This window comes from Bubalus kerabau, chromosome 10 (genome assembly GCF_029407905.1).
Source record: "Bubalus kerabau isolate K-KA32 ecotype Philippines breed swamp buffalo chromosome 10, PCC_UOA_SB_1v2, whole genome shotgun sequence".
Taxonomy (NCBI): Eukaryota; Metazoa; Chordata; class Mammalia; order Artiodactyla; family Bovidae; genus Bubalus; species Bubalus kerabau.
The window spans coordinates 31,097,377-31,125,079 of NC_073633.1; the positions used below are offsets into that span (position 1 = coordinate 31,097,377).

General features: G+C 44.9%; 1 protein-coding gene and 1 pseudogene across 6 annotated transcripts; both read left to right on the plus strand.

The window, feature by feature from the left end:
• Nucleotides 1-6,921: 6,921 nt before the first annotated feature.
• Nucleotides 6,922-17,878, plus strand: LOC129621122 (heterogeneous nuclear ribonucleoprotein A1-like; annotated as a pseudogene).
• LOC129621121 (ribonuclease pancreatic) lies at nt 8,299-27,171 on the plus strand. 6 transcript variants are annotated; one of them, XR_008699012.1, is made up of 4 exons: nt 8,299-8,830; nt 10,466-12,004; nt 13,765-13,939; nt 15,359-16,284. XR_008699012.1 is itself a non-coding variant. In XM_055537178.1 (3 exons), exon 3 carries the CDS (start codon nt 26,396-26,398, stop codon nt 26,846-26,848), a length of 453 nt encoding a protein of 150 aa, XP_055393153.1. In that variant the 5' UTR covers nt 24,335-24,395; nt 25,616-25,635; nt 26,371-26,395; the 3' UTR covers nt 26,849-27,171. The 6 variants fall into 6 exon arrangements, 4 of the variants coding, with proteins under 4 accessions (XP_055393155.1, XP_055393153.1, XP_055393156.1 ...); XM_055537178.1 differs by lacking the exons at nt 8,299-8,830; nt 10,466-12,004; nt 13,765-13,939; nt 15,359-16,284 and adding exons at nt 24,335-24,395; nt 25,616-25,635; nt 26,371-27,171; XR_008699013.1 differs by lacking the exons at nt 10,466-12,004; nt 13,765-13,939 and having other exon boundaries at nt 15,764-16,284.
• Nucleotides 27,172-27,703: the final 532 nt, after the last annotated feature.

A 27,703-nucleotide genomic window follows, 5' to 3' on the forward strand; every position in this document is an offset into this window, starting at 1 on the left:
TTGTTTTTTTCCAGTAAGTCCTAATATGGGGAAGCAGAGACAAAAATTAGGAAGCTTTAACTTAGTAATCTAGTCACAGCTGTTTGAGGCCAATAGACCAACTGTTTTGCTAACTCTAGCAGCTGCTGTTAAAGACACTACCTTTGCCCTGGATGGAATATCATTGTTTGGCTTCCTGGACTGGTTTATGACGTAGAGTAGGTTTCCTGGATTTATTGATGCTGATTGTGGATCAGAAGTTTATCTTAAATATAGTCTGGCTGTTGTGTGTTCGTGTATTTTGGTCTCTTAGTCCCTCTTTGTGTTCATTCTCTCACTTCCAAGAGGTTGGTCAACTTGTGAAAAGCAAGAATTCCAGATCTTTATTGCTCAGGAACAGTTCTGTTATCTTCATAGTCAACTGTATTGTAAGATCTTCTTGATCTTCCTATTTTTGTAGATGATCATCATGGTGATCATCTGATGAGAGAGGGGCTGCACATAAGCATTTAAGACTCTACAGCAGACCAAGATAATGATCACTATCACTAAAACAAAAGAAATTAATAGTCTCTCTGAGTAGCTTCAAAACCAGAAAGTCCAGCTGTCCAACCCAGGCCAAGAGACATATTTCATAGGTCATGAAGCTCAGTCTTAGACATCCAAATAGCTTTTGTTTAAAGACAATGGAAAAAAAAGAAAAAATAAATAAATAAAGACAATGGAAGGCCTGTTAAATTTGCCTATTTCATGGACAAATACAACAGGAAGTATTAGTACTGGCCCAGGCATCACCATGACTAGCCAACAAGAAATCTTAAGCAATGTGATTGTCTGTCACTACTCATGCCAATGAATTGAGACTGACCTCTAATCCATCCAAGGCAAAGGTTAGTGTCATTAACAGCAGCTTGTGGAGTTAGTAATAGGCTTATTATTTTTTAAGATTTTATATTAAAGTGTAGTTAGTTTATAATGTTGTGAAAGTTTTAGGTGTACAGCAAAGTTATTCAGTTATACATAAGCATATATCTGTTCTTTTTCAGATTCTTTTCCCATATAGGTTATTACAGAGTATTGAATATAGTTTCCAGGCTATACGATAGGTCCTGGTTGATTACCTATTTTATTTATGTATAGTAGTGTGGATTTTTTAATCCTAACCTCCTAATTTATCCCTTCCCCCAGTAGTAGGTTTCTTAAAGGTTTTCTGTTTGTATGATTCCCACTGATGGGAACACTGTTCTGATTATTCAAATAAAAATGAGCCAGTAACTCACCCAAGTATTAATAATCCAGAATGGCGTCATTTTGGCTTTGTATCTAAGCAGGAATTTCCAGTCTTGGTGATTTATAGAATTACAGACAAGTCTTGGAATATTATTCCTAATGATCATGAGGTGTTAGTCTGAGGCAAACAGGACCAGGCATCCTGATCACAAAGGAAGTAGTATCCAGGAGAGGTATGCGGAGATCCAGGGAAAAAAGTGCTGTTTATGACATGAGGTTGGAACCAAGGCCTTACATAACATGTTTGGATTTCTACTAGTTTTTTTCAGGTTTGGTTCACCATCCTACAAAGATTGTTGAGTTCAAATTTGGAATTATCTAGGGTCTGAACAATAGATTTTATTAACTGAGGGTCTTTTTCTGGGAGAGAGTGCATGCTTGACCACTGGTCACTGGGCACTTCAGTTGTGTGAAGGACACTGGCAGAGTCACCGGTTGACTTGTTTGGAATCAATTGTTCAAGTGGGTGCAAGTAGAAATGCCATTGACTGTGATCACCTGCGGCCTTATCTGATGAAACTGGAATTGCTCAGAGGGCTTTATCATGGGAATCTGGTGATTGTTGGTATATTCAGCAGTCAGTAAGATTGAGAACAGTTTTGTGGCTACCACTTGGGATCATCTGAAAATGGCAGTTGAATGAGTATTTCCTTTTCTTTTTAACTTCATTGAGATATAATTGACAAATAAAATTGTAAGATATTTAAAGTTTACATTGTGACAATTTGCTATATGCAAACATTGAGAAAGAATTCCTTCCATTGAATGAATTAACATGTATCACCTGATGTATTTATCGTTTTAGAATGAGTCTATTCTGACCTAACAATTATAATGTCAGGAAGAAAAGAGAAAAAGGCTCTTTATAGGTGAATGACAGTAAGCGATCTATAGAAAATAAAAAGATTATAAGCAAGCAGATAAAAAAAAAAAAAAACAAGAATTGGATAGAAGTTTTGGTCCAACATACTGGCTAGAGGCTGTCCACTATCTGTGATCATCTGTTCCAAAGGTCTTAGGCTAGCTGTCTACTTCTGAAGATCAGTGATTTCTGAAGGATCTCTGAGAATCCTCGGTTTGAGATCTTGTACTGAAATAGCCCTCTACTTACATGGAATTCTAAATTGCTCTAGTTGTGAATTGTGAACCCAGTAATTGATTTCCTATAGTTTTACTGCTGTATTTGTTGTTAACAGTATTTTGATAAGGTTCTTTCCTATAGGTTCAAGAACAATTTTTCTCTGATGTGTCTTTCAATAGATAAAATCCTCTGATTGAAAATAATGAAGAAATTGTTTAGAAAGATGTTGTGGGAGTGTGGCCTTAATCTGTTGGTGACAGGACTGGGTATATAGCACAAGAGTCCCTCACAATATTTTGCCATATCTGCATATGGTAGGGATGAGTCTAGAATTGGAGGTGAAATTTCAAATGCATGTGCCTGTGTGTGTTAGTCGCTCAGTCATATCCAACTTTATAGGATCTATGGACTGTAGCCCGCAAGGCTCCTCTGTCCATGGGACTCTCCAGGCAAGAACACTGGAGTGGATTGCCATTCCCTTCTCCAGAGGATCTTCCGGACCCAGGGATCAAACCTAGGTCTGCTGCATTGCAGGCAGGTTCTTTACTGTTTGAGCTACAGGGAAGTCCCAATGTATGTGCCTTCCAGTTATCAATTCATAGAGGGATAACCTATGTATTCCTAAGACAGTGGTCTGTTAGGCCATAGAGATAGTGGCCAGGAGAAGCTGTGGTCAAGAAAGCTCAAAGATTTCTGAAAATATTGCTAGTTTTTTTGGCCACACCTTGCGGCTTATGGATTCTTAGCTCCCAAATCAGGGACTGGACTTGGGCCACCACAGTGAAAATTCTGGGTCCTAACCACTGCATCGCCAGAGAATTCCCAATAGTGCTAATTTTATTTTATTAAAAAAAATTTTTTATTGGGATATAGATGATTTACAGTGTTGTGTTAACTTCATGTGTACAACAAAATGAATCAGTTACACATATACATATATCCACTCCCTTTTAGATTCTTTTCCCATATAAGCCATTACAGAGTATTGAGTAGAGTTCCCTGTGCTATGCAGTAGGTCCTTGTGAGTGTGAAAGTTACTCAGTCATGTCCAACTCTTTGTGACCCCATGACCTTTACAGTCCATGGATTTCTCTAGGCTAGAATACTGGAGTGGGTAGCCTTTCCCTTCTCCAGGGGATCTTCCCAATCCAGGGATTGAACCCAGGTCTCCTGCATTGCAGGCAGATTCTTTACCAGCAGAGCCACAAGGGAAGAACATACAGTTGGTCCTTGTTATCTGTTTTATATATAGCAGTGTGTACAAGTCAATATCAATCTTCCAACTTATTTCCTCCCCACTTTACTCCCTGGTAACCATATCTATCTATCTATCTATATATATATATATTTTTTTTTTAAGTCTGTAACTCTGCTGTTGTTCAGTCGCCAAGTCCTGTCCAACTCTTCATGACCCCATGGACTGCAGCATGCCAGGCTTCCCTGTCCCTCACCATCTCCCAGAGTTTGCCCAAGTTTATGTCCATTGCATCTGTTACTGTTTTATAAATAAATTCATTCGTACCTTTTTTTAAGATTCCACATATAAGAGATACATCATATGATATTTGTTTTTCTTTGACTTATTTCACTCAGTATGACAATCTCTAGGTCCATCAGCCAATATTGCTAATAGTAATTTAAGGATGCTGTTAGTCCTTTACAGAATTTCCAGAAGATTGTGCATGAAAAAAGGACAGCTTTCTTTATTTCTGTTTTTGCTATTATTTATTAATTTGTTTTTTTGTTGCCTTCAGTTTTTGAGTAAGAGGTAACACCATGGAGAGTTCTTTTATAATTGTTCCCATAAAGCTTGTGCCTCAATCACTTGATATTAAAGTTGGGATGCCCCTAGAAGAAGACTCTAAATCAAGCAGGTTTTTTAGCAACTGTAAAACTGTAGCTCTTGGGCAAAGTGAAAGTGGCTCAGTCATGTCTGACTCTTTGCCACCCCATGGACCATAGTCTGCCAGGCTCCTCTGTTCATGGAATTCTCCAGGCCAGAATATTGGAGTGGGTAGTCATTCCCTTCTCCAGGGGATCTTCCTGCCCCAGGAATCAAAACTGGGGTTCCCTGCATTGCAGGCAGATTCTTTACCAGCTGAGCTACCAGGGAAACCCCTTTGGCAAAGATACAATGCTATTAGATACAACTCACCCTGAAAATCTACATAAAATAACTAAAACATTTAAACCCCATGGAGTGTAGAAGTTAGGGGAGTATCTAAAGGTATCCAAAGGGCACTTGAGGTTTTGGTTCATGACCATGACCAAGCTTTACAATTTTCCCAGAATTCTGTTGTTGACAGGTAACAGTGACCCTGTTGGGACTAGGGCAGGCCAGCACAGAATACATCAAGGTGACATATTGATTATTTTGAATTAAAATTACAAAGAAACAGCCAGTGCAAAAAAGAAACTCTGATCCTTTTCTTTGTTTCCCAGAAAGCAGTAAATAAATATCCCATGCGAAAGGTCTCCTCCCTGTCTAGGAGGCAGAGAGACATCTTTATCCCCAGAAATAAGGAAACCAGGGCTGAGAAGGCTGTAAAACTACCCTTGTTATTTCTTTACTAAGCAACTGCCCCAAGCCCAAACTCTGTTTAAATTCTTTACTTAGACTAAGTTTCTTAGCTCTGTCCATTCCTCACAAATATATTGTGCTTTTTTAATCTCAACAGTATAACAGCTACCTGCCTTGGACACTTCGTAGGTCCTCCTTCTTTTATTATTAATTAATTAATGTTTATTTTTGGCTGAGTTGGGTCTTAATTGCTACACACAGGCTTTCTCTAGTTGCAGAGAGGGTGGGGCGGCTACTCTCTAGTAGCGGTGCTCGGCATCTCATTGTGGTGGTTTCTCTTATTGCGGAACGCGTGCTCTAGGTGCACAGGACTTCAGTAGTTGTAGGTTGTTGTTTTTGCTAAGTCACGTCTGACTCTTCACAACCCTATGGACTGTGGCGCACCAGGTTCCTCTGTCCTTCACTATCTCCCAGAGTTTGTTCAAATTCATGTCCACTGAGTTGGTGGTGCTATGTAATCATCTCATCCTCTGCTGCCCCCTTCTCCTTTTGCCTTCAATCTCTCTCAGCATCAGATAGGGCACAGGCTCAATTGCCAGGAAGCATGTGGGATCTTCCAGATGAGGAATTGAACTGGTGTCCCTTGCATTGCAAGGTGGATACTTATCAGCTCCTTTTTCTATGAGACCTCTATATACACAAAGTAAATCCGTCCCCCTATTCCTGTTAATCTGCATTTAACCTACTTATTAGAACAGCCAAAAGAACTTGAGAGAGGTAGGAGGGACATGTTCCCATCCCCAGCAATTGGCACAATCAGCATGATACTGCCCAGACTCCTCTTCCCCAGAGGCTGTTGTAGCTGAGAGGTCCTGGGACACCTGACAAAAGCTGGCAGAAAGTGGGATTTCTTATCCCAGCAACCTCCTGGATATCTGCCTGCAGGATTAAGTGGAAGGGTAGTTGTGAGAGTCCCCTTTCTCTCTTTCTAAATTTAAATTACCTGGAAAAAATACTTTCAGAATTAGTTCCCTGGACATAGTGACTCTGGCATTGAGCCTTTTCTTCTCAGAGATGGTCACTGTTTGTCTTTGTCTTTTGTCGTTGTCATAAGTAGGAAAAACTATGGAGCAGAACACTGGCATAGCCTGATGTTCAAACTGGCCTCACAGACTGGGAAGTTAATGGTTTTCATCAGACTGGCATCTGTTTGGACAAACTTTGCTGTGGGTCTCCTATGTAAAGACAAGCTGAGATTTTTCCTTTCGTCTTTTTCTGTATCCTGAGAGCTTGGCTTTGTAACCAACAAGAATATTCTCTGTGGTCTCCACCATCCAGAGAGTACACTTCCACTTACCAGGGTGCAGCTTCGTGGGTCAACCCAATAGCCAGCTCTCAGGGGAATTTTTCAGGAGTCCAAGTCTGTAAGGGGTTTCTGTCAACTTAGTTTTTGTTGCCTTTTCAGTGTTTGTTTAAAACATGCCATTCCAGTAGCACCATTACCTGGTATCACAGATCAGTGGGTCTGTCACTGGAGGCAGTTCACATTCTCCTGGGAAACTAGAGACACCATTTTCACTACACCAGTTGCGGTAGCACCTGTAGCACCGCCTGTATACCGCCTGTAGCACCGAAGGCTTGTACTTTCTTAGACTAACTCTAGGAGCAAACTTTCTGGGTCTTGTGAAGGCTGCATACTCTATTTTGAGATGTAAGCCATGGAAATGCATTGATTCGAGTTGCTATTTAAGATGAAGATCCTACTCATCAATGACCAGATGATGGATCCTTTGAATTAGGAAATGGCAACCCACTCCAGTGTTCTTGCCTGGAGAATCCCAGGGACGGGGGAGCCTGGTGGGCTGCCATCTATGGGGTTGCACAGAGTTGGACACGACTGAAGCAACTTAGCAACAAGAGAAAAAAATTGTTTTAGTGAACTCTCTTTCTAAAGCCAAATTTTAAAAGTGGATAAAATGCAAGCAAATAATGTATCCAGGCTTACTTTGAAGATATTATGGCTTTATTTCCCGATTATTGCAATAGTGTGAACATTGGAATAAACTGAGTCACATGATTTTTTTTGTTTCCCAGTGCATATAAAAGTTATGTTTATACTGTACTGTTGTCTATTAAATGTGTGAAGCATTATTTCTAAAAAAAAAATATGTATACCTTAATAAAAATATGTTATTGCTAAAAGATGTTAACCATCATTTGAGCCTTCAGCAAGTCATAATATTTTTGCTACTGGAGGATCTTGCGTTGATAGCTGACCAGGGTGGTGGCTACTGAAGTTTGACGTGTCTTCAACAGTTTCTTAAAATAAGACAACAATGAAGTCTGCAGCATCAAATGATTCTTCCCTTCAAGAACAATTTCTCTAGCCTGCAATGTTGTTTGATAGCACTTTACCCACAGTTGAACTTCTTTAAAAACTGGAGTCAGTCCTCTCAAACCACTGATTTATCAACTATGTTGGTGTGTGTATGTTAGTTGTTCAGTCGTGTCCAATTCTTTGTGACCCCATGGACTGTAGCCCACCAGGGCCCTTTGTCCATGGGATTCTCCAGGCAAGAATACTGGAATGGGTTGCCATTTTCTTCTCCAGGGGATCTTCCCAACACAGGGATTGAACCTGGGTCTACTGGATTGCAGGCAGTTTCTTTACCATCTGAGCCACCAGGGAAACTATATTTGTATTGTAGTCTAAGTCCTTTGTTGTCATTTCAATAATCTTCACAGTATCTTCCCCAGGAGTAGATTCCATCTCAAGAAACCACTTCTTTTGCTCACTCATCAGAAAGCAACTCCTCCTTCATTAAGATTTTCTTATGAAACTACAGCAATGAAGTCACATCTTCAAGCTCTACTTCTAATTCTGTTTCTGACCTTGGGTGGCCTTGGCCAGGAGTGGCTTGAAGCAAGATCTCAGATCCTCAACCAAAGATTGAAACCAGGCTTCACCTTCCTGCCCGTGGACACTGCAGAGAAAGCATCGTTGAAGTCTTCCCCGCCTCCACTGCCATCATGTCTAAATCAGAGTCTCTCAAAGAGCCCGAACAGCTGCAGAAGCTCTTCATCGGAGGATTGAGCTTTGAAACAACCAATGAGAGTCTGAGGAGCCATTTTGAGCAATGGGGAACGCTCACAGACTGTGTGGTAATGAGGGATCCAAACACCAAGTGCTCCAGAGGCTTTGGGTTTGTCACATACGCCACGGTGGAGGAGGAGGATGCGGCCATGAATGCAAGGCCACACAAGGTGGACGGAAGAGTTGTGGAACCAAAGAGGGCTGTCTCAAGAGAAGATTCTTGTTAGGTAGGTAGAATAGGGAAAAGGAGTCCAAAATGGCGGTGGCTAAAAGACAAGGAAGGTCAAAGGAAGGTCCGAGGACCAGAGTGAAGACTTCAGGCAGAACAAACAGCACTCCTGGGTAAGCTCAATTTGCATAGGGCAGGCCCAGGTGGAGCAAAAAACATATGAAAGGAGGAGCCAAAGCACTTTCTCAGGACTCTCTCTCCCGCGTGCGTGTGCTCTTTTCTTTCTCTCTCTCTCTCACTCTCCTGCTATCTTCTAAATAAAATAGAGCTGTAACACTGATTTGCCTAAGAGCTGTAGCATGGTTTGTCCAAGACCCGAGAGCTGTGACGCACTGAGGGCTTTAATGTCTGTCGCTCCAAATCTTTGTTGTGACGAGACAAAGAACCGAGGAACATACACTCGCGTGACATCTATAGTGCCGTGACTCGGATTTAACCTGGCTGAAACAACCTCTGCGTGGAAGAGGCCAAGCACAGCAGGAGCCCAACTCAGCAAAGCTCCCGAGCTAGAAGCGGAAGGCGAAGAAACCCAGCCCAGGGGAAGGCCCATCGTGCTGGAAACCGGGACAGCGAAAAATGAACTCAGCAGAACGCTCACGGGGCCCAGTCTGAGATTCCAGAAGACCTCCTGTTAAGGTAAGAGGTCCTCGCTCCTATGGCTGGAGGGACCTTTACAATCTCCCATTTCTTGTTTCCTCGAACCTCCCGCGACAGGCGGGCGGCAGGGTGCACAATTGAGGGACTCTGGAGAGGCTACTCCTCAGCATGTCCCAAAGGCGCTATCTGCTGAGCCCCAGTAGCTGTTACATATAAGCCGGTGGGGTTCTTCTGTCCTTTCTCTTCTCTGTGCCAAAGATTAGACCAATGAAATTGTGAGCACCGGTCAGATATTTAGCAAATTTTCCGCCGGGCTACGAAGGGGATTCCTTGGCATGTTTTTCCCACTGCTTTTTCCTCCTGTCCTTCAGCTCTCTCCTGGGACTCAAGCCCGGCCAAAACTAATGAAACTCAGGCTCTGATGCCTCATTGCAAAAATTCATTGAGAGACAAAGTGATAAGAGGTAGATTTGTTAGGATCCAGAGAGAAGCCACGCTTCAGGGTGTGAACCATTGCCGAGGGCAAGGGCTGCGGCCATGGAGTTAGGCCTGGCTAGGTTTTGTGAGGGGATGGAATTCATATGCTAATGAGTGAGAGAATCATCCCAGCCATTGGGGAACCACCCACTCCCCCCTCTTCTGACCTTGTGCCTTGGAGCTATCTTGCCACCTCTGGGTGTGTCTGTTGGCTTATAGATTGGGGATTAAGGTTTACTTGAATTTGACTTGTCATCTTGGACCCAATTGATTTTAATTGGTTTACATTATACCCTTGTGCTATGTCATTCTTTCAAAGTTTGTGCTCTGCCCCCTTCCCTCCTGTTTCATGCTCTTTTCCTGAGCCCCATCCAGACCCACAAGGTTGCTTCTACAATCTTCTGGAGAGACAACCAGAAAATAGTTGGCCTTGGGAGGGAAATACTCTATAATATCCAACCCCCTAATCCTACCCAATACTGGTCACACTGGAGATCTTGGGGATGACCAAACTCCAGTCCGGGGGATCCCAGGAGGTCATCACGCCTTGACCTGCCTAGGGATGGGTCTTCGAAAGGTTGTCACGCCTCAACCTGTTTGGGGATCCTTTAGTCCCAGGGGTCCCAAGAGGTCGTCACGCCTCGACCTGCCCAGGGATTTGATCTCTAGGAGGCTGTCACGCCTCAGTCTGCCTGGGGATCTGCACCCTGACCCGGGGACGCCTGGCTCTCAGGTTGCAACAGTTCTGGGTAAGATGAACTTATATCGTATCTATTCCCGTCCACGGTGGGCAAACTAGCAATGAGTTACAAATCTCTTAATTCTACCCAGCATTGGTCACACTGGAGATCTTGGGGACGCCCAAACTCCAGTCCGGGGGGGGGGGGGGCGGTCCCAGGAGGTCATCACACCTTGACCTGCCTAGGGATGGGTCTTCGAAAAGTTGTCACGCCTCAACCTGTTCGGGGATCCTCTAGTCCCAGGGGTCCCAGGAGGTCGTCACACCTCGACCTGCCCGGGGATTCAGTCTCTAGGAGGCTGTCACACCTCAGCCTGCCTGGGGATCTGCACCCTGACCCAGGGACGCCTGGCTCTGAGGTTGCAACAGTTCTGGGTAGGATAAACTTCAGAAAGACTCACCCTTAAGGAAACCGAAAGAGGTCTTTTTCTTTTCTCCCTGTCATGGCTGTCTTTCAGATGGGAAGTAAACAATCCACTTCCTGGCAGACGCCCTTGAAATGTATCCTTGATAACTGGAAGCTGTTCGACCCTCTAGCTCTAAGGAGAAGTCGTTTGAAATTCTTTTGTGCCACTGTGTGGCCACAGTATCCACTGGGGGACGAGGAACACTGGCCTGAGGATGGAACTTTAAATTACAATACCATCCTGCAATTAGAATTATTCTGCAAAAGACAAGGGAAATGGACAGAGATCCCCTATGTCCAAATTTTCTTCCGACTAAGAGATATGAAGGAACTCTGTCTTAAGTATGGGATTGTAGTACGCCCTAAAAGTGAGCCCACTAGGCAAATGGTGTTAGGCACAGGCAACCAAGAAAAGGAACCCCCTTGTGAAGGCTCACCTCCCACAGCTCCCGAGTTGCCTGCTGCTCCTTTCTCGTACCCAAACGTGCCCCCGTATCCGGGAGCACCTCCTCCACAAAAGCCAGCTCGAGTATGTCCCTTAGTTGAAACTGGAGGAGAATTCGGACCAACCCGGGTCCATAAGCCCTTCTCCCTCTTAGAACGAAGGCAGATCAAACAAGACCTGGGAAGCTATACAGATGACCCAGGCAAATATATAGATACATTCCAACATATTACCTTGGCCTTTGACTTGATGTGGAAAGACATCATGGTCATATTTAGTCAAACTTTATCTGATCCTGAACATACCAGGGTCTTAAAGGAAGCCCGGAAGCATGTAACAGGGCTCCACATGTCCAGTGATAGATACCCAATAGGGGAAACTGCAGTCCCCTCCTCAGATCCTAATTGGAATTATAATGACCCTGAGCACATCTGGGAAAGAGATCATTTTCTAATCTGTGTGAAGGCAGGACTGAAAGCAGACCAACAAAAAGTAATTAGCTATGTCCAGGTCTCAGCAATAACTCAGGAGCCCAATGAGAACCCCATTGCCTTTCTGGAGAGGCTAAAAGAGGCACTCCAAAAGTTTACCAACCTGGACTTAGACTCTTACGAGGGACGAGTGATTTTAAAGGACAAATTCCTGTCCCAATGTGCATCAGATATCAGAATTAAGTTACAGTAGCTACAACAGCAGGACCCTGCTGCCTCTTTAGATGAGATGGTCCAGACAGTCACCAATACCTTTTATAACAGAGAACAGGAGAAGGAGGCCAAGGCCCAGGAGAAGGAGATAAAGAAAGAGACAAGGCATGCCCAGATGCTGGCTGCCTTCCAGAAAAGCCCTATGGCAAACCCCGAGTCCTTGAAGGACAAGGCACAAGACAGATGCCTGATCTGTAGACAGGCGGGGCATTAGGCCAAAGAGTGTCCAAACCCTGACAAGTCTCCTAGAACGGCTTGCCACAAATGCCATCAACTGGGACATTGGGCGGCACTCTGCCTCGGGACCCAAGAGCCTCAAGGTCAAGCGCCAAGCTGACCCTCATGATGGTTCAAGAGGACTGAAGCGGCCCGCTCCAGCCAGCCCGCCTGTCACAGATAACCATCACGGGGCTGGAGCCAAGGGTGCAACTGGATGTGGCAGGTAGGTCCGAGAATTTCTTGGTTGACACAGGGGCTACCTACTCTGTCTTGATCTCCTACTCCCGAGCCTTCTCCTCCCAAACCTGTACCATTTTGCGTGCTACAGGAAAAGCAACTACTAAAAGATTCACCCGAGCACTTCTTTGTTGCTGGGAGGGGCAAATATTTTCCCACCAGTTTCTGATGGTCCCTGAGTGTCCTACTCCCTTATTGGGAAGATATATACTCACTAAACTGGGGACCACCCTTGTGATGGGAAGTTTTTCAGCCCCTAGAGCTCTACAGCTCCTGGTTACTACTGAAGAACCCATTACACCTTCAATAGAGAGGGACCAAAAACTATGGGAAGACAAAATTAACCCCCAGGTGTGGGACTAGGGGATTCCTGGATGAGCCCACCAAGCTGAACCAGTCATCATTGTCCTCCGAGATCCCACTCGATTTCCTAATTGGAAACAATATCCTCTCAAAAGAGAGGCTCGGGAGAGACTACAGCCTTTAATAAATAAATTCCTTGCTTGTGGGCTATTGGTCCCCACCAGTTCACCATGTAACACCCCAATCCTCTCAGTAAAGAAAGAAGACGGAACCTGGCGAATGGTTCAAGATCTCTGGATCATAAATGAAGCTGTAGTCCCCCTCCATCCCACAGTACCCAATCCCTATGTAATCTTGGGAGAAATCCCACCCAGTGCCAAGTGGTTTAGTCTTGGATCTCAAAGATACATTTTTTTGCATACCACTGGCTAAAGAATCCCAATACCTTTTTGCCTTTGAGTGGGAGGCCCCAGGAGAAAAACACCAACAGATGACTTGGACAGTATTACCTCAGGGGTTCAGAGATAGCCCCCACCTGTTTGGACAGGCCCTTAGCCGGGATCTCCTAGATCTGGGACCTGGGACCTAATGGGAAAATATTACAATACGTAGATGACCTACTAATCTGCTCTCCAGATGAGAAAAGTGCCCAACAACATGCAATTCAGGTTCTAAATTTCTTGGCAGAAAGGGGACATAAAGTCTCCTGTGCTAAGGCACAGATTGTCGAGACAAAGGTCACTTACCTGGGAGTTCCGATTACACACGGGTCCAGGAGGCTGTCCTCTGATCGGGTACAAGGAATCCTCCAGTTGCCCTCCCCCACGACTTGAAAACAATTGCGAACTTTCCTGGGGCTAAATGGTTATTGTAGAATCTGGATACCCAATTATGGTCTAATTGCCCAGCCCTTATATGAAAGCTTAAAGGGACGAGATGATTCAATCCCACTGATGTGGGGAACTCCTCAAAAGAAGGCAGAGGCCACACTAAAACAGGCCTTAACTCAGGCACCTGCCTTGAGGTTGCCAGACCCAGAAAAAGCATTCCAACTTTATGTCCATGAAAGAGAGGAAATAGCCTTGGGAGTGTTAACTCAAAGGTTGGGATCTGAGCCCCAGCCAGTAGCTTACTTATCCAAGAGGCTCGATCCAGCTACCCGAGGTTGGCCCCCCTGCCTTCGAAATCTTGCAGCTATTGCAATCATGATAGAAGATGCTTTAAAACTCTCCTTTGGGGGAAAACTAACTATTTTTACCAGCCACCAAGTAAAACAACTCCTAAATGGGAGAGGCCATTTATGGATGTCTGATCAAAGAATCCTCAGATATCAAGTAATGCTGACGGAAAATCCAGGCCTCACTATATCCCCTTGTGAGGTTCCTAACCCAGCCACCCTCCTCCCTACCCCCGAAGGCTCTCTCCCCTTTCACTCTTGTGTAGAAACCTTGGACCACTGGACAAAACCCCGAGAGGGATTGTCAGAAGATCCTCTTAACCAATCCTGAGGAAATCTGGTACACTGATGGAAACAGCTTTGTCTTGGATGGAAAAAGAAGAGCCGGGTATGCAGTAGTCTCCAATTTTGAGACCATAGAGGCTAAGCCTCTGCCACCAGGTACTTCAGCCCAATTAGCTGAGCTCATAGCCCTGACTCGAGCTTTAGAGCTGGGAAAAGGAAAAAGAATAGCCATTTACACTGACTCCAAGTCTGCCTTTCTGGTGCTACATGCACATGCGGCTGTTTGGAAAGAAAGGGGCCACTTGACCACCCGAGGGTCCCCAATCAAATATGGTGATCAGATTCTTCGACTCTTGGTGGCAGTCCATTTGCCCACTGAGGTTTCAGTCTCCCACTGTAAAGGACACCAAAAAGAGAGCACAGAAGTGGCACGAGGGAACCAAGCAGCTCATCAGGCAGCTAGGAGAGCAGCATTACAGAACCATTACTTAATAGGGATTGCCACCTTAGTTCCACAGACTAATTTGCCAGAAACTCCTTCATATACTGAAGGTGAGATTCTTAAAGCTAAGAGCGAGGGCTTTCAAGAAGATCATATGGGGTGGTTCCAAAAGGAGGGACTCCTTTTTCTGCCTGGAAACCTCCAATGGAAGTTGGTTAACTCCTTACATGCCACTACTCATTTAGGAGAAAAGGCCCTCCAAAGATTACTAGAAAGATTACTCTGTTCCTTCAGAGGAACAGGCCTCCAAACAACTATAAGACAGGTGGTCTCCTCTTGTCCCACTTGCCAATTAAACAACCCTCAAGGAGCTCGAAGACCCCAGCTGGCCCAGCCCGTCCAACGACGTGGGGCCTACCCAAGAGAGGACTGGCAGATGGACTTCACCCAGATGCCAGTTTCTCAAGGGTATGAATACCTATTAGTTATGATAGATACATTCACAGGATGGATTGAAGGCTTTCCCACTCGGACCGAGAAGGCTGAGGAGGTAGTTAAAAAACTGCTCCATGAAATCATTCCAAGATTTGGTCTGCCCAGGTCATTACAAAGTGACAATGGGACATCATTTACTTCTAAGGTCACCCAAGGAGTCTCGAAAGCATTGGACATTATTTATTATCTCCATTGTGCCTGGAGGCCTCAATCTTCAGGAAACGTAAAAAGAGCCAATCAATTCTTAAAATCAGTGATAAAAAAGATAACCCAGGAGACCTCCTTGGGATGGAAGGAGGCTTTACCAATAGCTCTCCTCCATACCCACATTGCCCCTAAGGAACAGGTTGGTCTTAGTCCTTATGAGATGCTATATGGGAGACCTTTTGTTTATGTCAATGACCTCTTCCTAGATCCAGAGGTTCAGACCCTCCAGTCTTATACCATAGCCATTGGGCAATTCCAACAGGATATACTCTTGTGGGGTATGAACCAGGACCCAAAAGATTCTAAAGAGTCACCACTATATGCTCCAGGAACTCAAGTCCTAATTAAAGTCTGGAAAGATGGGTCCCTAAAGGCTCAACTCCAGCCCACATGGAAGGGCCTCTACCCTGTAATACTTTCTACCCCCACAGCAGTCAAGGTACCATGACATGACTCCTGGATTCATTACTCACGAGTCAAGCCGTGGAAGAAAACAGAAGAGGACGCTCAATACACCTGTGAGCCCCTGGGAGATCTGATACCTATTCAGAACTACCAATGAGTGCCATTCTAATGAACACCCCCAAAATCTGGTTTCTGGGGATAAGATTTCTCAGGATAACTCTAAGGAGCCAACACAGCTTGACAGAGACTGTACTCCAAGACAGACAGGAGATAGATCTTCTGATCCCTGAACAAGGAGAGACTTGAGCTATCCTGGTGATGTGAATTTAAAATTGACCAATGTCCCTACTAGTCCTTGTTATGCTATATTGATGATGATTATGATTATTCCATGTACTGTCAATTGTCTAACCTGTTTTGTCTCTGCCCAGGTCAACCAGCTACAACATGCAGGGCCAGTTCAACAAAGATATAAAACTTCAGCTGACCACGGAAAATATCACACACCCTTGGACACCACTATAAGGACTCTGAGGCTTGAGACTAGCAAGAGGGGGAGGCCCAATACCCCTCGCTGTCCCAGTTCAGCAGGAAGTAGCCAGACAGACCTCGATGCCCCTATTCCCAAAGAATTGGGCCTCCCATCTCTTGAGGGGGGAATGTTAGGTAGGTAGAATAGGGAAAAGGAGTCCAAAATGGCGGTGGCTAAAAGACAAGGAAGGTCAAAGGAAGGTCCGAGGACCAGAGTGAAGACTTCAGGCAGAACAAACAGAACAAACAGCGCTCCTGGCTAAGCCCAATTTGCATAGGGCAGGCCCAGGTGGAGGAAAAAACATATAAAAGGAGGAGCCAAAGCGCTGTCTCATGGACTCTCCCTCCCGCATGCGTGCGCTCTTTTCTCTCTCTCTCACTCTCCTGCTATCTTCTAAATAAAATAGAGCTGTAACACAGATTTGCCTAAGAGCTGTAGCACGGTTTGTCCAAGACCCGAGAGCTATGACGCGCCGAGGGCTTTAATGTCTGTCACTCCAAATCTTTGTTGTGATGAGACAAAGAACCGAGGAACATACACTCGCGTGACGATTCTCAAAGACCTGGTGCCCACTTAACTGTGAGAAAGATTTTTTTGGTGGCATTAAAGAAGACACTGAAGAACATCATCTGAGAGATTATTTTGAACAGTATGGGGAAATTGAAGTAACTTAAATCATGACTGATGAAGGCAGTGGCAAAAAGAGAGGTTTTGATTTTGTAACCTTTGATGACCATGACTCTGTAGACAAGATTGTCATTCAGAAATACCACACTGTGAATGCCCATAACTTTGAAGTGAGAAAAGCCCTGTCTAAGCAAGAGATGGCCAGTGCTTCATCCAGCCAGAGAGGTCGAAGTGGTTCTGGAAACTTTGGTGGCGGTTATGGAGGTGATTTCAGTGGAAATGACAACTTTGGGGGTGGAGAAAACTTCAGTGGTTGAGGTGGCTTTGGTGGCAGCCATGGTGGTGGTGGATATGGGGGCAGTGGGGATGGATATAATGGATTTGGTGATGACGGAAGGAATTTTGGAGGTGGTGGAAGCTACAATGATTTTGGCAATTACAACAATCAATCTTCAAGTTTTGGACCCATGAAAGGAGGAAACTTTAGAGGCAGGAGTTCTGGCCCCTATGGTGGTAGAAGCCAATACTTTGCCAAACCATGAAACCAAGGTGGCTATGGTGGCTCCAGCAGCAGCAGGAGCTATGGCAGTGGCAGAACGTTCTAATTACTGCCAGGAAACAAAGCTTAGCAGGAGAGGAGAGCCAGAGAAGTGACAGGGAAGCTACAGGTTACAACAGATTTGTGAACTCAGCCAAGCACAGTGGTGGCAGGGCCTAGCTGCTACAAAGAAGACATGTTTTAGACAATACTCATGTGTATGGTGGAGAAGGAAATGGCACCCCACTCCAGTACTCTTGCCTGGAAAATCCCATGGACAGAGGAGCCTGGTAGGCTGCAGTCCATGGGGTCGCTAGGAGTCAGACATGACTGAGCGACTTCACTTTCCCTTTTCACTTTCATGCATTGGAGAAGGCTATGGCACCCCACTCCAGTGTTCTTGCCTGGAGAATCCCAGGGATGGGGGAGCCTGGTGGGCTGCCATCTCTGGGGTCGCACAGAGTCAGACACGACTGAAGCAACTTAGCAGCAGCAGCATGTGTATGGGCAAAAAACTCGAGGACTGTACTTGTGACTAATTGTAAAACATGTTATTTTAGTTTCTGTTCTGTGTAAAGTGTAAAGCATTCCAACAAAGGGTTTTAATGTAGATTTTTTTTTTTTGCACCCACACTGTTGATTGCTAAATATAATAGTCTGATCATGACGCTGAATAAATGTCTTTTTTTTTTTTATGTGCTGTCTAAAGTTAAAAAAAATAAAAGAAACCAGGCCTCAGCAGTGAGAGCACTGAATCCTAATCATTAGACCACAAGTGCCAGCAGATAGTGAGAAGTCCCTGGTTTATCTGCTTTATATAAATGAATTCAACAAAGCAATGGAAGATAGTGAAACAGTGAAGTGTTTATTAAGAAGAAAAAAAGATACATGTGAATAGATAAACACCGGTGGGGTGGGATAGTGATGGGGTGGCTCAGAGAGACAGTCTCACTCTTGCGGTGGTTTAAATCACTTACATGGAGCACTTCTTCCTTGTTTCCTCTGGCCAATCATCTTGCTTTGCCTGGCTCTGAGTCCCTCTGTTATAAATTCAGAGTCCTCTCCTGTTTGCGCAAATCTCTTAGCCAAGACGAATTTCGGCACAGAGGCCTGTGGGAAGGTTGGCACCACCTATTATGCAGTGGTATGCCATCTTTTTGGCTCCTGAGGAGCCTTTCTGCACATGTGCAGTTGGAAAGTTCTCTTTTACCTCAAGAATGAGAAATATGCAATCTCTTTATCTCTCTCTTTTTTTTCCTTTTGAACTTTTCCTTTTGTGCCAACAAATGTACAAATAGTCAAAGTTATGGTTTTTTCAATAGTCATGTATGGATGTGAGAGATGGACCATAAAGAACGCTGAGCATGGAAGACCTAATGCTTTTGAACTGTGGTGTTGGAAAATACTCTTGAGAGTCCCTTGGACTGCATGAAGATCAAACCAGTCAATCCTAAAGGAAATCAGTCATGAATATTCATTGGAAAGACTGATGCTGACACTCCAATACTTTGGCCTCCTTATGCAAAGAGCTGACTCATTGGAAAAGACCCTGATGCTGGGAAAGATTGAAGGCAGGAGGAGAAGGGGATGACAGAGGAAGAGATGGTTGGATGGCATCACCGACTCAATGGACATGAGCTTGAGCAAACTCCTGGAGATGGTGAAGGACAGGGAAGCCTGGCGTGCTGCAGTCCATGGGGTTGCAAAGCATTGGACACGACTGAATAACTGAACAACAACAAATGGAATATACCAGATTAAAAATGTTGTGATAGTTTCAGATGAACAGGGAAGGGATTCAGCCATATATATATATATATATATATATATATATATATATATATACACACACACACACACACACACATGTATCCAAGCTTCCCTTGTAGCTCAGTTGGTAAAAAATCTGTCTGCAATACAGGAGACCTGGGTTCAATTCCTGGGTTGGGAAGATCCCCTGGAGAAGAAAATGGCAACCCACTCTAGTATTCTTGACTGGAGAATCTCATGGACAAAGGAGCCTGGCAGACTACAGTCCATGTGGTTGCAAAGAGTTGGACATGATTCAGGGACTAAACCACCAACCATACATGTATCCATTCTCCCCTAATCCCCCCATCCCATTCAGGCTGCCACATAATGTTGGGCAAATTTCCATGTGCTATACAGTAGGTCCTTGTTGGTTATCCATTTTAAATACAGCCATGTGTTCATGACCTGCCCAAACTCCCTATCTCTTCCCCTCAGCAACCATAAGTTTATTCTCTAAGTCTCTATCTTTCTGTTTGTAAATAAATTCATTTGTATCATTTCTTTTTAGATTCAATACAATATTTTTCATTTGACTTACTTCACTCAGTATGACACTCTCTAGGTCCATCCGTGTTGCTGCAAATGGCATTATTTCATTATTTTTAATGACTAAGAAATATTCCATTGTGTATACTTACCACATCTTCTTTATCCATTCCTCTGTTGATGGACATTTAGGTTGCTTCCATGTCTTGGTTATTGTAAACAGTGCTTCAGTGAACATTGGGGTGTATATATCTTTTTGGATCATGTTTTTCTCTGGATATATGTCCTGAGGTGGGATTGCAGGGTCATATAGTAGCTCCAGACTTCTCTGGTAGATCAGATGGTAAAGAATCCACCTGCAATGTGGGAGACCTGGGTTTGATACCTGGTTTGGGCAGATCCCCTGGAGGAGGGCATGGCAACCCACTCCAGTATTCTTGCCTGGAGAATCCCCATGGACAGAGGAGCCTGGTGAGTTACAGTCCATGGGGTTACAAAGAGTCAGACCCAACTGAGTGACTAAGCACAAGCACAAGCATGGCAGCTCTATTAATGGTTTTTGATGGTTTCCATAATTTAAAAGCTTAAGGGTAGGAATTCCCTTGGTATTTCCAATGCAGGGGCCCAGGTTCAATCCCTAGTCGAGGAACTGGGATACCATAAGTAACTCCCCATAGCCAAAGAACAAAACAAAACAAAAACAAACAAACAAATTAAAAACAAAACAAAACAAATCCAAGGGTTTGTCCAGATTGCCATACACAAACAGGCAATGAAATCTTACTTTGGGATGCCTAGGGGGTAGACTATTGAAGAACCTTATTTGGGCCGCTGAAAGCCTGTTCATATTTCTGCAATTCTGAAATCTTCTTGTTGGACCAACTCCCTGAAATTCTTCTTGCACTGGAAAAGTGAAACAAGAATGACTGTTTTCATGCAGCCATGCCCAACACCTTAGCGGGACTCCCCTGGCAAATACAAACCATCCTGTTGGGCACCTTTAGGGCAGGTCCTGTAACTTATTTCTGTACTTCACTGAGGTTGAATGAATGAATGAGCAAATTCTAAATTGGTTACTGTGAGTGACCAATGAAGATCTGTAGAGTTGATATGACGGTTATTTTAAACTGAAGATATTTGAGACCCAGCAGATGCAGAAAGAAGCTTTCTCTGAGCTTCCCTTTCTGAATAAAGGCAGAATTTTCTGATAGTAGAGCTGCTATACATCCCTTTAGTGGGGAGTTACACCCAGGAAGAAAACAGATCATTCACACTTGCATTAGACAAACATTAAAACAAATTATTTTCCATCCCATTTATTCCCATAAAAGCTCATTTATCTTTCCTTTAAAAAATCCATTTATTCCTGTAGAGTCCCTATTTGCTCCCCTCTGCCCCATTAAGCTGATGTAAAGTATAAACCTTTTCCCTAGCAGTTAAGGGAACCACTTCTATGTTCTTCCATATGCATATGCAAAAACTTTGTCATTTCTCCTTCTGTTAATCTTAAGTCATTTTGTCAGTTAATTCACAGGGTTCATGACTGTACATAAATGAGTATAGGAAAAGTTTTCCTTCCAATACCCCTCAAGATGGTATGAGTACAATCTAAAGACTAAGAGACAAAGAAAACCTGGGTGGTGAGTGAATTATGAAACAGGAAAATAAAAGCTCACACGTCACCACATCTTCTTTGGCCCCACTTCCCCTTCCAAATTTAAACACATTAGAAAAGAAGGTTTACTTTACCAAAGATTTCTTGGATTTCATGTGGCAAAACAATTAAAAATTTTTTCCCTTAAAGAATTCTGGTGGTCCAGGGGTTAAAAATTTGACTGCCAATGCAGAGGACATGGGTTCAATCCCTGGGCCAGGAAGAGCACATATGCCTGTGAGCAACTAGGCCCCTAAGTCACAACTGCTAAGCCCATGCACAGAGCCTGTGCTCCATCACAAGAGAAGCCACCGAAACGAGGAACCCATGTGCTGCAATGAAGAGTAGCCCCACTCACTGCAACTAGAGAAAGCCCTCACACAGCAACGAAGACCCAGGACAGTCAAAAATTGTTTATTTATTTATTTATTTTCTTTAAAATCTCTTAAAAAAAAAATTCTGTTCTTTCCATCAAGTTTCCTCTCCTCTCTCTTTCTCCTACCTTTCCTTCCCCATGGATTTGAAACTTCCTGCTGTTTTCAGCTCTGGATTTTAGCAAAGCAAACGCCAGGCAGTTATTGACTCCACCCCCTGTAGAAAGCAATTCCAAGATCACCTAGTTTTATTTAAACAGATTCCTTGTGGGAGGTTTTAACCCCACTCTCTGTGAATAATAATAGGCTTTCTAAGCACTGTCTGCATCTTACCTGGCCTGTGTACTCAGTGGCACAGTCTTGTCTGACTCTTTGTGACTCTATGGACTGTAGCCCGCCAGGCTCCTCTGTCCATGGGATTTCCCAGGCAAGAATACTGAGGTGGGTGCCATTTCCTCCCCCAGGGATCTTCCTGATCCAGGGGCTGAACATGTGTCTCCTACATCTCCTGCATTGGCAGGCAGGTTCTTTACCACTGAGCTATCAGGAAACACTGCTTCTTACCTTATTTTGTCTTAAAAACAAGTCTAAGAGAAACATGTTATTATCACCCCATTTTAGAGATGAGAAAACTTTCCCAGTGCTTAAGGTGCTAAACCAGGATTTGGACTTGTTACTGAGTCCAAGCTTGTTCTGTTCACCATATGAAAGGACAATAAATCTGAGAGACTAGGTGTTGAGACACAGAATACAACTTTGTTGGGGGAGTGTGTAATTTCCTTGGTTATGTCTCACTACAGCAAAGATTTGAAATGACAAACCAGTGTTACAGCTCGGTTACAGTTTAGTTTTATTTGGCATGCAGAGGATAGTACACCCTCGAGGTGTGAGGGCAGGCAGACCCCAAAGGAGAGGCCTCAGTCTGTCTTGGCTTCCTCCTTTCATTCATTTGTCTCCTCCCCGCTGAGCCTGCCCCATGTAAATTGGACTGGCCAAGAAGGGGATGTGTTTGTTTCACCTGAAGTTCTGACTCCAGTCTGCAGGTTTTCTTTTGTTTCATTTTTGTTGGCTTTTTCTTTTCTTTATCTTTTAGCCACCACCATTTTTGACTCCTTTTTCCTATTCTAACTACCTAACAACTTTATTTGGACAGTCAGCTGACCAAGAAGATGGCAGGCTAACATCTCAAAATAACCATTTTGTTGGGGCCTGGATGCCAGGTTCTTTTATGGATCAGCGATGGGGGGTGAGGTGAGGAAACAAAGTTGAAAGTGAAAGTGTTAGTTGCTCAGTCATGTCTGACTCTTTGTGACCCCAAAGACTATAGCCCACAAAGCTCTTCTATCTGTGGAATTTTCCAGGCAAGAATACTGGAGTGGGTTGCTATTCCCTTCTCCAGGGGATCTTCCCTACACAGCGATGGAACCTGGGTCTCCCACATTGCTGGAAGATTCTTTACTGTCTGAGCCACCAGGAAAGCTAAAGTAGAAAGACCATTTATTTCTTGCAAATACCTTCTAGAATGGCAAGTCCCAGATGGGGATATGTGAGTTTCACTTCCTTATAGACGCTAGTGTTAAAGAACCCACCTGCCAATGCAAAAGACATAAGAGACACAGGTTCAATCCCTGGGTTGGGAAGATCTCCTGGACAAAGGCATGGCAACCCACTCCAGTATTCTTGCCTGGAGAATCCCATGGACAGAGGAGCCTGGTGGGCTACAGTCCATAGGTCACAAAGAATTTGACATGACTGAAATGACTTAACACGCAGACACAGCCTTTTCACAGGTGGTGCGAATGGAATATCTCCTGCCATATCAATAAGCAAGGATGCCACAGGTATGTGCAATTCTGCCCCCCCCTCAAATATGAATTTCTGAGCCACCCCAGGCAAGCAGCAGGCAAGTGGCACCATTGTCTACACAAGGAACTCAAGAATGTCTCAGTCCTTCACAGGTGGGCAGGGCCAGGTTATCTTCCTGTCAGCTAAACAAAGGCACTTTAAGGGTATGACTTCCCTGGTGGCTCAGACAGTAAAGCATCTGCTTACAATGCGGGAGACGTGGGTTCAATCCCTAGGTTGGGAAGATCTCCTGGAGAAGGAAATGGCAACCCACTCCAGTATTCTTGTCTGGAAAATCCCATGGACACAGGGGCCTGGTAGACTACAGTCTATGGGGTCACCAAGAGTAGGAAATGACTGAGCGACTTCACTTTAGTTTAAGGGTGTGGGGGTGGGCAGGATTCTCTGAGGCAGGCCTTTATGTATGCTATAATAACAAAAGCAGCGAAAAAAAACAAGGATTAAAGTCACAGAAACAGATCCAGTCCAGTATGGAGTCAAAATTAACCCTTCTCGGTTACAGATCGAGACACTGTAAAGCTAAAACATAGAGATATTTTGATAATTCATGCTCCAGAGGGAGTAAAATTATCCTCCATAAAAAAGTAATAACTGTATATGTCTATATATATCTGAGTCACTTTGCTATACACCTAAAACTAACACAATATTGTAAATCAACTATACTTTAATGTGAGTAAAAAGTGAAGTTGCTCAGTGGTGTCCGACTCTTTGCGACCCCACGGACTACAGTCTACCAGCCTCCTCCGTCCTGAGATTTTCCAGGCAAGAATACTGGAGTGGGTTGCCATTTCCTTCTCCAGGAGATCTTCCTGACCCAGGGATTGAACCCAGGTCTCCCGCATTGTAGGCAGACACTTTACCATCTGAGCCACCAGGTAAGTCTATACTTTAAAAGTAAATAAATAAAAACAAAATTGTCTCTCAGCAAATACAGGTCTCTTTCTGGGAGGAAATTCTACTGCTAAGAAATATGATGTTCTCTGTTTCTTCTCTAAAGGAGATTTTGCATTTTGGCTTATCTCAAATTCCTCTCCTCCACTCTGGCCTACAGGAAGAGAGATCACTGTAGATAAGAACAGTCACACATTCTTTTTCAACAGCCCAGGAGTGTAGAAGAGGCCAGAACTGGGTGAGGTCACACAGAGGCTTCCTTTTCCTCCTCCGTGTTCAGGTACTGTCATCTTCTCCAGATCTAGGGAGCCTTCCAGCTAGGGGCAGCTGGACACCTCTCACCTCCTCGCCATCCCCTTCCTCTTGCCACCCCTTGCTCTCACCACTCCCTTCCCCCTGCAGATGCTGATGGGAGTCCAGAAATTCTGGCCAAAGCGGCTTCAGGATTCCGGGGGAGAGAGATGACATCCCATGCCTTCCCCTTTCCATGATTACTTGTTATGTGACTTTTGCTAACCTCCTCGTGCTTCCCAAGTGGTGCTAGTAGGAAAAGAACCCAACTGGCAATGCAGAAGATATGAGACATGAGTTTGATCCCTAGGTTGGGAATATCCCTTGGAGGAGGGCATGGCAACCCATTCTAGTATTCTAGCCTGGAGAATCCCATGGACAGAGGAGCCTGGCAGTCTATAGCCCATAGGGTCGCAAAGTGAAAAGTGAAAGTCATTCAGTCATGTTCGACTCTATGTGACCCTGGAATTCTCCAGGCCAGAATACTGGAGTGGATAGCCTTTCCCTTCTCCAGGGATCTTCCCATCCCAGGTCTCCCACATTGCGGGCAGATTCTTTACCAGCTGAGCCACAAGGGAAGCCCAAGAATACTGGAGTGGGTAGCCTAGCACTTCTCCAGAGGATCTTCCTGACCCAGGAATTGAACCGGGGTCTCCTGCACTGTAGGCGGATTCTTTACCAACTGAGTTATCAGGGCTGCAAAGAGTCAGATACAACTGAAGCCACTTAGCACACATGCATGGGCTATTTAGTGTGGAACATGGATTTGGTTGGAGTTTGAGCATCAATACTATAGTGGCTTTCTCTGCTGCTTTATAGAGAGAAAAGTTCTTATCGGCAAAGGCTCACTATCCCCAGCAGTCCCCCAAAAAGGGTGTGCGTGCATGCTCAATTGTGTCTGGACTGTAGCCTGCCAGGCTTCTCTGTCCATGGAATTTCCTAGGCAAGATCTGGAGTGGGTTGGTATTTCCTTCTCCAGAGGATCTTCCCACCCCAGGGACAGAACCGGAGTCTGTTGAATAGGCAGGCATACTACCGGGCCAGGTGTCCTGGGCAATTCCCCAACCTTTCCACGCTTGACCTTGTTTTCCTGTGGACTGAGACCAAGATGCCCCTCCCACCCTTCTTGGAAGCCAAGCCCCCTTTCACCAGTATAAGGTCCATACCTCTGGAAGAGAATGATTGCAGAAACCGCCTTCTCTCTCTCAGACATCAAACTAGAGACCCAGGTAAGCAGCCCAAGAAGTGGTCTCAGGAGCTGCTTCTGCTTGAGGGTTTGAGAGGGAGGATCCAGGGTGAGTGAGACTAGCCTGAGAATTGGGCTGGGCAGACAGGGGCAGGGAGCAGAGCTGGGGTCAGGAATGGAGCACGCAGGCTGCGGAGAGCCCACAGGGTTGGAGAAGGAGAAGCCTCCAGGTTGGGGGAGGCTTGAATCTCTCATAGGAATACAATGGTGTCCTTTATGGTATGGGGTCAGACACAGGACAGGGACTGAGTTTCCCTCGTGCTGGAGGACAACAGGGCTCTGTCAACTGTGATCCAGATGAATACTGGTGGTTATTTTGGGGGTACAACTTGGCTTATTCAAAATCTGACTTATTTATTTAGTGGTTTATTTAAAAGGATCCCCTAATGAGTTGCATGAGTGCTGGGTACAAAAGTATTTTATTTTCCAAATATATTTCATATCAAAAGACTTTCTGTATTCAAAGACAGGACTGCTAGGATTTTAGATCATTTTGGGGGTCACCACCCAAAGGGGAGGACGACACCTCTGTAGGGAGTGGGAGTCAAATGTTTGTGGGAAGAGTATATGTGTCTCCTTACCTAGGAAAGCTCTTAGGAACACGGACATCTTTCTGGTTGACCGGCAGGGAGACTGTAAGCCAGGGAGGCTACAGGTGGGAGCTGGGGTTCTCTTTCTAAGGCGATGCTTTTCCTCCTCTCCCCCTTTTCTCATTCAGGTTTCTCCAGGGGAGTGCGGTCATCATGGCTCTGAAGTCCCTGGTCCTGTTGTCGCTGTTGGTCCTGGTGCTGCTGCTGGTGCGGGTCCAGCCTTCCCTGGGCAAGGAAACTGCAGCCGCCAAGTTCCAGAGGCAGCACATGGACTCCAGCACTTCCTCTGCCAGCAGCTCCAACTACTGTAACCAGATGATGAAGAGCCGGAACATGACCAGTGATCGATGCAAGCCAGTGAACACCTTTGTGCACGAGTCCCTGGCTGATGTCCAGGCCGTGTGCTCCCAGGAAAATGTTGCCTGCAAGAATGGGCAGACCAATTGCTACCAGAGCTACTCCACCATGAGCATCACAGACTGCCGTGAGACCGGCAGCTCCAAGTACCCCAACTGTGCCTACAAGACCACCCAGGCGAATAAACACATCATTGTGGCTTGTGAGGGAAACCCGTACGTGCCAGTCCACTATGATGCTTCAGTGTAGGTCTCCACCTGAGGCCAGAGCAGCAAGATGCACCACTTCATCACAAAGGCACCTGCCTCTCCCCTCATGTTTCCTTGCCCTGGGGGCAATAGCTCAAGTTAGGGCTCTTATCTCTGCGCACCTTACCAGAAACACACACACAGGATTCCCTGGCATGAAAGCAGTAACTCAAGCTAGTTAAGTCTTCTATCCAACCCACACTTGCTCCCCTGGCCTGAGTCTTGCCCCTGGTGGTTTGGGGGGTGAGGAGTGGGTTGTGAGATGGGACCTGTGTTAACCAAATCACTGCTTCTTTCAATAAAACATACTTGCAACCACCTGAATTCCTGATGCTGTCCTCACCTGGGTATTGTTTGTGTGATTGCTCTCTTGCCAGGGGTGAGAAGCGTGAATCTGGTTATCTGTGGTGAGAGGGGAATGCAATCCTTAAATGCCACCTCTTCTGACTTTTGGTTTTCACTGCTCTAAGATAATTCCTCTCCTTGTAGGTTCCTTGACACCCAGTATAAATGTGTGGGTGATTTTAAGATCTATAGTCTGGGACACTGTCATGCTGGGTGAGCTGACAGAGGGTGAAGCTCACGTACAAAAATCTCTGGCACAGAAGGAAAGATCATGTGATCCAGGGGAGACCCTGTTTGGCCTCAGGAGCAGAGGAAGACTATGAAATTATGACCTAAGATTTCCATTTTCCTTTTCTTGAGGGAGCTATTACTAAATCAGAAAGATGGTCCTCTCTTACTTGCAAACTTGGAATTTTGCATTCAGAAGCTAGAAAGGACCTCAGGGATCACCAAATGTTCCCAGGGCACTTGGCTGCAAGCCTGCTCACTTCTCGACAACCCTTTATTATAT

What these genes read in the sequence shown, in the direction of transcription:
- LOC129621121 (XM_055537180.1), top strand. Translation starts at nt 26,396, where the DNA reads ATGGCTCTGAAGTCCCTGGTCCTGTTGTCGCTGTTGGTCCTGGTGCTG.